General features: G+C 32.8%; 2 protein-coding genes across 2 annotated transcripts; one reads left to right on the forward strand and one right to left on the reverse strand.

The window, feature by feature from the left end:
- Window positions 1-3,772: 3,772 nt before the first annotated feature.
- LOC130981505 (uncharacterized) lies at window positions 3,773-4,950 on the forward strand (the record flags this gene model as incomplete). Its single annotated transcript, XM_057905097.1, has 3 exons — window positions 3,773-4,075; window positions 4,160-4,258; window positions 4,645-4,950. Coding segments are annotated over 3 exons (708 nt in total), but the record flags the coding sequence as incomplete, so codon positions are not given.
- A 1,885-nt stretch (window positions 4,951-6,835) lies between these two features.
- Window positions 6,836-10,512, reverse strand: LOC130982327 (transmembrane ascorbate ferrireductase 1-like). Its single transcript, XM_057906294.1, has 6 exons — window positions 10,268-10,512; window positions 9,336-9,384; window positions 8,998-9,197; window positions 8,386-8,686; window positions 7,299-7,367; window positions 6,836-7,148 (listed from the first exon to the last, which is right to left on the reverse strand). The coding sequence occupies exons 1-4, from the start codon at window positions 10,409-10,411 to the stop codon at window positions 8,390-8,392; spliced, it is 690 nt and encodes a 229-aa protein (XP_057762277.1). The 5' UTR covers window positions 10,412-10,512; the 3' UTR covers window positions 6,836-7,148; window positions 7,299-7,367; window positions 8,386-8,389.
- Window positions 10,513-11,133: the final 621 nt, after the last annotated feature.

The raw sequence follows: 11,133 nt of genomic DNA on the forward strand, positions 1-11,133 counted from the left end.
GAATATTTGTAATTTGTTTGAACCTCGCTCTTTCGGAAATGGTAAGGTTTTATTTTTAGCCATTCAGAAATGGTAAGGTAGGATAAAGTATCATTTCAACTATAACTTCATCAGAGCCACTGAGATATCATGAATTCCAAATAAAATAAAATAACATATTCAAAATAGAGCAATAATGACATCATCATTGGATGCAGATCCAGGATATTATTGCACCTTTGTACTAGAAAGGCAGTTTGGTGGTTTGTGTCTATATTTATTTATTTTCAGTAATTTTAAGATGACAAAAAATAAATCAGAATTTATTTTATTTAATAATTAATAAATATTAAATAAAATACGTTTTGGTTATTTTTGGCTAATTTATTTTTAGAAAATGTAGAAATTCAAATGTAGTCAACTTAACGTGAAGTTTATAACTGAGAGTCGTTAGATGATTTAACTGATTTGACTAAATTTTCATCTAACGACTCTCAACTATCAACTTCACATGAAGTCGACTGTATCTGAGTTTTCACCTTCAGAAAATCTATTGTTGAAATGGTCTTTGAGAAACAAAATAATAGAAAAATAGTAAATATTTTAAGTTACGCACAAAAAAATGGAAGAGTGAATCTGGGTCTAAATTTGTGCATCATGTAGATTTTAGCATAACTTTACACCAATATGTAGTTTCTATTAAAGCAATAGTATTATATTATCTTATTGCATTGTGTACTAAGTTTAAGTTGATGTATTTAATTAAGTCATTCTCTTATAATAATATTACACGTTTACAGATGACAAATTTTGTTGAAAGTTAAATGGATAATGATGGCGACAGAAGAATTATTTTGACCTTAGAAACTTGATGAAAACATTCATTCAAAATCTCACACATTTTTATGATCATTTTAATTTAGCTTGTCTTGAAAACACAGTTTATCGAGAGATATTCATTGTTTTCAAGAGATGGATGAACATTGCTTTCAATGACAATCTTCATTGTCAAAAATAAAAATAATAATAAAAATAAAAAATTGAAAAAGTAGCTTAAAAGAACATGCACCAGAGCAAATAAAAGATACTATTCCGAAAGGATGCTAGCTAGAGATATCCAATGCAAACACAAGAAACAGAAACCAAAAGATAGATTAAGAGTAAGATAAGATGGTAAGAAAAGAATAACGAGTGCAACAAATTAAAGTTATATTTTTTGTTTGCTTAAAACTTATGACTTCGATTTAATTTCCAAGCAAACATTCAAAGATTTTTTTTTCCTTCTTATAACTTTTCTTTATCATCTCTTTAATAATCTTATGAGGATAATAATTTATCTTTTCTTTCAACTGCTATTGTAGATAGATGAATAACATTTAATTTGATAGAGAAGTGACATAATAAACAAGTGATGACACAAAATTATAACCACATAATTGTAGAGAATTAATAAACTTGTAGAAAGCACATGCCATATTCAATAATTGTATAGCCATTGAAGTAAACATCAACGTGAATTTGTCCCCAAGCAATGGGCAAGGAAAAGGTAGAATGTAGCACGTAAATGAGGTTTGAAGACACTTCATTTTCTCAATTTTCATTGTCACTCCTAATTAATTCTATTTAGCCAAAAATTTTGTTAATCATATATGATATACAACTAAATGTGATGCATTATTAGACTTTGTGTAAAACTGAAGACAAGAAATTCAAGTCAAAGAAAAATATTATGCGTAGAGGAAGTATAAGAAGTCAATGGAATATTTATACAATGTATATAATAGAGGTTTAGGGAGTGCTAGAGATATAATTATTAGTGTTACCTTTTTTCATCGGTATAAACTTTTGGGATGAATGGTATCATGACATGGTATTAAAGTTTTAAATCCAAAAAATCAAAAATTCGATTATAGACATTATACAAATATTCCATTAGTTCCTGTCAAGACTCCTAGGCGTATATAACACTCCGTTTGTTTGATGTCCATGTCTTGCCAAGACATAGACACGGTGGGACGTGTCTATTGTTTGGTTTGTGAGACACAAAAATAAGAAGGACACGCTTACACACAAACATACACAACATACATGTATTTCATGTCTCAGGAAAATGGCGAGACACGGATTTTGGGTGAAGGACACGGATCTGCATTCTTTTTTTTAGACTATTTTATCCTTATTCATTTTCTAAAATTCCAAGTATCTCCCTTTTTAATTACAAACCCTAACAAGTGTTTCTTCTTCTGCAATTGCTCAATCCACCATCGAAGCTGTACCACCGTCGCACATCATCTCCGTTTCCCACCGACTCTCCTCTCTGCTTATTGCGGGCTGTGCTCCGGTAGTGGTGAGCTTGTTTTGCTGCTCTACCCCGTTTGCCTCTTCATCCCGCAGCCGTATTAGCCTCCTCCTAGCTGTGCTTTGCATTGTTGCCTCTGGTATTTTTCTCTATTATTATTGTTTGGATGGAAAAAATTATATAGTAGGATAATGCACGAGATTTATAGTCTTGATGACTCATATGTATTACCTACCTTGTCTTTACTAAAGAAATCATTATCATCATTAGGTGGAGGGAGCCACACCTACCGTTTGTTGTGCTGCTGTTGGTGCTAATTGAATAATAGTAAATAATGGAATCTTAAGGGAATTTTTTGTTTGCCAAGTTAATATTAGTTATAATTATTATATATAATAGAAACGGGCCAGATAAAATGATAGAGATGGTTGATTATTGATAATATGTGTATTGTTGATTGAGTGCTATTCTAGTGTATGGGTATGTGAACTATCGAATTGTAAGGCAATGGAATTCCTGGGTGTACCCTGGCCACGGCCTGAACAAAGAAAAGAGTGGACCCAATTGTTTAAGAAAATTGCTTAGGTCATAAAAAAAGAGTTGTAGAAGGAGATTTTGCTGTTGTGATAAATGAAATTCTGCTATCAATTTGCTCTTGTTATTGTACCTGATTGTTGATAAACTAGTGATAAAAATATTGTTGAAATTGCTGATTAATATGTTAATGAAATTGCTTATCAAATTATTAATAGGTCAGCTTTTTAATTATTGTCTTTGAGGAATGCTAGAGGGCAATTTATTTGTATTGTGTTTATAAAATTGCTTATTAAACTGCTTACTAAATTGTTGATCAAATTGTTTGTATTATGTGTTTGTAGAAATTAAATAAGTTGGATGATAATTGTTTGTAGAATTTGATATGTTAATTTACAAATTTGGATCTTGTTTCATTGTGATAGTAGTCAGAATCAATTTTGTTTTAGAAAGTTATCAATTACGTATCTTAAAGTATTATTTTTTAGAAATTTCATATTAAAACCCTTAATTATTTTCAGCTGATAATTTTATTGATATGTATTTAATTAGATTTCAATCATGCCTTTTCTATTTAATTAGTTTTGAACTCTATTAGTATGCTCTGACTTTGATTATGTGAGTATATGCTTATGTAATGTGAATTTTTTCTATTTTTAGTTTAATTGAGTATTTTTCCTATTCTCTCAAGTTATTAGAGTTCTTCATTTATGTATTTACTTGTTATTGTTTCTTAGGAAGTGATGATGGATCGTTCTGAACAAATTAAGCTATGTGTTGGATATTACTGGATTATGAGAATGCAATTTGACACGTTAATGCTGCTTTTTTAGTTACTTTATATATGTATATTAGGAATAGAAGGCGGGGTCATACTTCGATTGGTCGAAGAGTGAACACATTGCCATTAAGGCGAGATGCATTAGATAATATCATTGGGGAGGGTGGAGATGAAATTGCATATGGGAGTTAAGAATGAGTTTAAATGCATTTGCAACTTTATGTGAATTGCTACAAGTTCAAGGTGGATTAGACGAAGACGGTCATGTTGGCATAGGCGAGCAAGTAGCTACTTTCTTAATCATATTAGCTCACCATACCAAAAATCGGAGCGTACAAGTTAGGTTCTATAGGTCTGGTGAAACTATTAGTAGGTATTTTCACAAGGTATTGTGTTCGGTTTTGCGTGTCCAAAGTATCTTATTTGCAAAGGCAGACCCTGTACCGGAAGATTGTGTAGATCCCAGATGGAAATGGTTCAAGGTAGGTCGTGTATGTAGCTCCAATGTTTATTGGTCAAGTTTACTCTGCGTGTAATAACTGTTTTTTTTTTTATATATTTGATAGGGTTGTCTAGGAGCATTAGATGGAACTTACATAGATGTCACAGTCCCGAAGAGTGATAAATCTAGATATCGGACGAGGAAATCTAGAATATCCACCAATGTCTTAGGAGTCTGCAATCGGAACATGAATTTTGTCTATGTCCTTAGCGGTTGGGAAGGATCGGCATCTGATTCAAGGGTACTTAGGGATGCTATTACTCGACGTAATGGCTTGAAAATACCTATTGGTATGTCTAGAGTAATCTTTTGAAAAGAATAATAACTATTGTTTATGAGAATTACAATGTATTTCTTATATTTTTCCATCCTTTCGTTTTAGGGTGTTATTACTTAGTGGATGCTGGCTATACCAATGGGAGAGAATTTTTATCTCCTTATAGAAATGTTCGCTATCATGTGAATGAGTGGGTTCAAGGTCATCGGGCACCACAAAATCGTCTAGAGTTATTTAATAAGAAGCATTCTTCGGCTAGAAATGTGATTGAGCGGTGCTTTGGGTTGCTTAAGAAAAGATGGGCAATTCTACGAAGTCCCTCGTTCTATCCTATTAGGGTTCAAAGCCACATTATTATTGCTTGTTGTTTGTTACAAAATTTTATTCGTATGAACATGGATGTTGATCCCGAAGAAGATGCAACTCTTTTGCCAGAACACATACCGGTAGGAGATGATACTATTGTTGATGAAGCTGACACTATTGATGTTGTGGAAAGTAGCCATGAGTGGACTCAATGGCGTGAGGACCTAGCAACCGAGATGTGGGAAATATGGAGAGGAGAACGTGGCGCGTAAAGTTTTTATGCTTTGCTAGTTTTGTTATGTTTGCAATTGTCCTAGACTATAGATTATTGTATTTGATTTCATTTGAGCTTTTTTCTTTATGCAATATGTATTTGCCAACTCGGATTCATAATTTGTATTCTAATTAAACATATAATTAGACAAGGGTTTGTTTTAATTGTTTCAAAAAGATGTCAAAATTCTAGAAAAGTATTGAAATCTTTGAAGATGTTAATATTGTGCTAGTGATTATTTTAATTGTACTGCACTTATAATTTCGAGGTAGTACTTTTCTGCACTAAATTTGCTAGTAGGTTTTACTTTGCTGTAAGTAATTCTAAAGCTAATTCTAATACCATTGAACTCTAATTTTGATAGTAATTATGCTGCCATGGTTTACTTTATTTGTTATTGTGCATAAAGATTAGCTAGCAGCAAATGGCCTCCACACCCCGCCAATGGACTGAACAAGAAACTGAACAATTTGTGGCGTTCATGGAGGAATTGGTTGTTGAAGGCAAGAGGGCAGATGCCGGTCAATTTAAGCCAGGGGCATTTCAAAAGCTGGCGGATAAGATGAATGAGAAGTTCCCTGGATGTGGTCTCACTGTGAAGCACATCAGAAACAAACACAAGCGCCTGAAAGAAAAATATATGTTTGTGGCTGAGATGTTGGGTTGTAGTGGTTTTGGGTGAAATTCTGAAAAGATGTGTGTTGAAGTGGATAGTAAACAAGTATTGGAAGCTTGGGGAAAGGTGAGATAGTAATTTTTACGCATTTAATCATTCTTCTTAGCAAGAACTTTTTAATTTTCATGTAATTGGATGCTTTGTTTTATGTTGTACAGGGTCGCAATGTTACACTCTACACTCCAGGCAAGCCATTTCCGTTGTTTGAACGTCTTGGGGGTATTTTTGGCAAGGATAGAGCTACTGGTCTTGATGCATGCAGTGGAAAAGATGCTGAAGAAGATGTCACACCGGGCTCTACATTTGCTGCGGCCACAGCTGGTGGCTTGGGTTTAGCTGGAGATGATGTTGACATGGAGGACTTAGCAGCTGCCGAGAGCGAACTACCCAATACCTTTTCAACCTCGTTTGCCTCTTCAAGTGAGAAAAATCAAGGACGTCACACTGCAACTAAGAAAAACAATGATGCTGCAGTCCTATCAAACTTAGCTGAAACTTTTAAAGCTGCGGTTGAGGATCAAGGAAAGCATGTGCAGGTTCTAGCCAATGCAATGTCTGGTGTTAATGAGCAAGTGAATCTTGGCCGAACGCTAAAGAGTCTTGGTTTTAACACAATGGAGATCGTGCAAATTGCAAAGAAATTTGTGCAGAATCCAGAATTGAAGGCAACCTTTTGGAGTTTGGACGAAGAAAAGGCAGCATTCGCACGAGATATAATGGAAAACTTTTAGCTATTGTTGGGTGTCGTTGGTGGTCTTAGTTGTTAGCATATTATGGTCTCTTTTGCTAAAACTTATTAGACTTTTTCAGTCTTATGTTGTGCAATCCTACCAAAAGACTTATTGAATTCTGCATTATGTATATTAGGTTTCTGCACTTAAGTTATTTATCAGGTGAGTGTGTGCAACTTTGCACTTAAATTTGTGCAAAACTGCAAAATTCTATTGAATTCTGCATTATCTATGTTAATCTTCTGCACTTAATCTATTTATCAGGTGAATATTATTGTATTGTGTAATATTGTCTCAAAAATTTATGCACTTCCACAGATTTGGAATGAAAACTTGCTTACAACTTGTGTTTTCTTAATCCTGTGTTGATGTTTATAACCTGAATTCTTAATTTCTGCACTGACATATTTGTGCAAATCATTCAAGATATAACTCCAAACACTGTTGGTAAAAAAAAGGAACAAAACAAACCAAAGTAAACATCAAAGAAACAACTTTTCATTGAATTTTCAATTCATATAATTTCATTACAAAAGAAGGACCCAGCAATCGTATATTTGCTAAAGCTAAACACAAATTACTCTTATGCTATTGTTTGTCATGATCCATTGTAAAAATACAAAGCCAAATATCACAAAAGAAAAATACAACTTTCAAAGTCTATTAATATCCCAACAGCCATCATAAGATACTAGCGCTTTGTCTTCTCCTCTTGTAGCTTGATTCCTTGAGATTTTCTTTCTTTGTATGCTCCTTATGCATTCAAAAAGTCTATTTCCTTGAAGTGACCTATGCAGAGAGAAAGATAGTCATAACACGATAATGATGATGAAAATAATCCCCTCAGTTTCGGGGTTAATCATTAAGACACAGAAAATACAAATCAATTGATCATATCTATGCTAATAACTACAATAATTCCTTAGCCAGAATACTCACAATGTAGCCACTTGAAGAAATCCAATATTATAGGGAATCTCTCCAGAAATCTGATTATATGAGATGTCCCTGAAAATTCAATGATAACATATAGTAACACTGCAAAACTAAAGAAAAGAAATACAGACATTGAAAGCACCAGAAAATTTACATACAATATTTTAAAAGATTGTACAATTCCCAATGCTGTCAGGTATAGTTCCAGTCAAGTTATTGTCATGTCATGTCTATTTATATCCAAACACCATACACAAATACAAATATTTTATGTCTATGTCTCAAGTGTCTATGTCTCAATGTCTATGTCTTAATACATACACAAACCAAACGCAGCCTAAATGTCCATGTCTCTTGTAACTTGTAAGCTGAAACTTACAAGCATATATGAGCTAGCCCATGAGAGTGACAATACGGCGACACCCCAGAATTTGATTGGAAGCATGACCCATTTTTTCTTTGTTCTAAAAGGCCCAAATATATAACAAACAACACTACCCCAAAACCTACAGTACTGCAATGTGTCCCACTCTCCCTCTATCAGATACAAATTTCAGGGCCCAAAAGAAAAAAAAAGAACGTATATAAAGTCTAATTTTGACGCTATCATGCAATTCTATCCGTTTTTTGGGACGATCATTTACATTGGCAATATAAAAGCCAATATAAAAGATAATTATTTTTGTTATGATGTTATATAATTGGATGCACGTATAAAACTATTTTGACAGTGCATCAAAATAAAATTATTTAAATGTATATAAAAAATCAAATATCAAATTAACTATCTGAATAAAATGCATATTAAAATATAAATAGATAATAATTAATTTGCTAGCTGATTTTTTGCATGCATATAACATTTTTTATTTCTGATAGATTCACAGTACACTAAAGACTCATATGTCAGACATAATAATAATAATAATAATAATAATAATAATAAACATTATTTCTAATTATGCCATTTTATTTTCGTTGAGTTACAAATTACAATACTTACTTCCCACTAGTAAATACACATAGGATTGAACATTGATGTACAAAAAGCGATGTATATGAAAATGAAAAGGAATTGAGAGTATAATACCATATTATATGGGTGAATAGTCATCTTCACCGGGAGCAGAAGAAATAGAAGACAAGACAACAAAGGTACCAAACAAGATTGTGACAATGGCAGTGAAGTTAACAAGGAGTGCCTCCGAACCATATTTAGCCACACCTGCTGAACTCTCCAGGAATGTGAGCTTCTCTAAGAACCCAAGAGAAGCTGTCCCAAGTGCCAACACATACACTATCAGCCCAAACAACACGTGCCATGGGATTGATTGGCTTCTTAGTGTTTCACTCCCTCCAGGGTAGAAAAACATCACAAACCCAAATATCCACTGCATGCAGGTGTATTAATTAAAGAATAAATCTCGTTCTTATCAAGGACAAAATTGGTCTAAAACAAACTTGTCCTCCACCATTATCTAACGGGAAATCTTGAGGAGTTACTTTGTTATAATAGAGATTATACTTCAAAATCATTGTGACCATCAGATTGAACTAAACTATATGATGAATTATTTATTTAATTTGTCACAGCTTAAGATTGATATCATGTCTGTATTTTTCTTAATGCATGTCAAACTCTTGTATGCATGTAGATTTAACTGTTTAAGGTTTAATTAATCTAAGATTTCAATGGTTTTACCTGAATCCCATAAAGGGAAATAACTCCAATGCCAAGCCATGAATGCAAGCTGTACATATTGGCGATGCCACTTTCATTATGATTCTTGAAGGCAGCACAAATTCCAACTATTCCAAGTACTAGTGCAATTGCATGGAGAATAAGATGTATCAACTTCTTAATTTCCTTCTTCAGGGGTAGAGCTTTGTAAGTTATGATAGCTACAAGTAACCGAAAAATATAAAGGGAAAAAATATGAGACCTATAATAATTATGCAAGTTGAAGACAAAATAGAGAATTGTAGAAATAGTTACACATTAGTTCATAAAACGGTATCTTGTGAAAGTATTTTGGTTACCTTCACCTCCCATGATTATTAATCCAATTAGCATAAGAACAGGATGGATCTGTATCAAGAAAAAGGAATACGTAAGCTCAGGGGTACCTCACTAACTATATATTGACATTTATATATCATAAGTCACTAATATAAGATATATAAGGGCTTAATATAGATTAGTAACTTCAACTTGTGTAATATTATTATATGATTATCTTGTGTTATATATAAATGATTGTATTAAAAACTAAACCCAGTCCTAAATCAGTTTAGTTACTAATTCATCAATGTAATGGTAGGAGAAAAAAATAACAAAAGCATCTAAATAAAGTAGTTTAAGCCTTTAAAGACTAAGGAGTACCCTTTGCCCATTTATTATTTGATTTGAAACCACATGAATGTATTAGTATATGGAATTCACACCGAAGAAATCGAAGGATAAGCATGTGGAGCCTGCAAGCAATGAATTGTTGGGACCCTTTTTTATGAGGGTTGGGGCCCGATAATAAATAGAAAAGATGGAAAATAAAAACTTAAAGAGCCTTTTTAAAATATTGTTAAAGTAAACAAAAAAATATGTAAAACTTTACAAGATTGAAGTAAATACTAGTATGAAATACTAAGCAGAACCTGAGAAACCAATATGGTGGTAGATATGTAAAGTGTAAAGTGTAAACTATCCACAAAATATACAATATTAGTCTCTAATAACTTTAAGGTAATCAATCACTGAAACCATGGAACTCAAACTAAAGACAAGATATATTACTAGTGTGTCTTGCTTGTAAGGTTCAAATATACAAGGCAAATGTCAATTTCAGTTAAGGTTCATTCAACAGAGGACCAAACGAAACAGAGTAAGAATGAAGAAGAGCCATATATCAATACATCATAGTACCAAAAATAATAGTAAATAGAGAGTAAAGAGCAAAATGAAACAAGAAACATACATTGAATATGAGATTTTTGTTGGTAGCTTCCCAAGCTAAGCCACCCCTGAAGTGTATGTTCCAAAGCAAGACCATGACAATAGCAGCCACTGCTAGAAGGTGAGCCACAAAGGTAAATGGAAGAGCAGGAACCGCCAACCCCATCTTCTTCAATGTTTTCTCCTTTTGTCTCCCAATCTGAGAAGTAAGAACTCAAGTGAAGTAATAACTGATAAGCTTGAGCTGGAGATGGGAAGCACCTATACTATAACTGAAGTTTCTATACTTAATGACTTCTAGATGCTCGCCACGTAGCTTGTTTTCATTGGAAATTTGAAGCAATTTTGTTTTGGCCTCGTGTCTCTTCTGTGTGCGCTACAATTTTTATTTAATTTATTGCATTATTTGAGTGGTGTGTATTTTTTGAAAGCACAAGTTATAAGAACGAAACATTGGAGGAAAAGAAAAATTACTCTGAAGCACGAATACGATCTCTCAATCTTAAGATTTGGATATGCACACACTTGACACATTTTTTTACATGAAGGTGTCTAAAATTAGGTATTGAAAATAATTTTAAAACACAAAATACATGCTTTACTCTTTTTTTTTAAGGTCTCCAACTCTCAATGCATAAATTTTTTTTTTTTTAGTTATCTACATAATTTTTAACTTGACACGTTAAAAACTAATTTATCACAAATCTAAACTATATTTAAGATTGTTGCTAGCCAATCTCTAATACTTATTTAAGTTGACGAATAAACTGACCACTCGATTAATTTAATTTAATTTAATTCTCAATACATATATATATATTTTTTTTGTTGGTTACGATATTCTCTAATTTCACAGGCTACTCTACTTTGATGACTAGAAGCATTCTT

Source organism: Arachis stenosperma, chromosome 5 (assembly GCF_014773155.1).
Source record: "Arachis stenosperma cultivar V10309 chromosome 5, arast.V10309.gnm1.PFL2, whole genome shotgun sequence".
Lineage (NCBI taxonomy): Eukaryota > Viridiplantae > Streptophyta > Magnoliopsida > Fabales > Fabaceae > Arachis > Arachis stenosperma.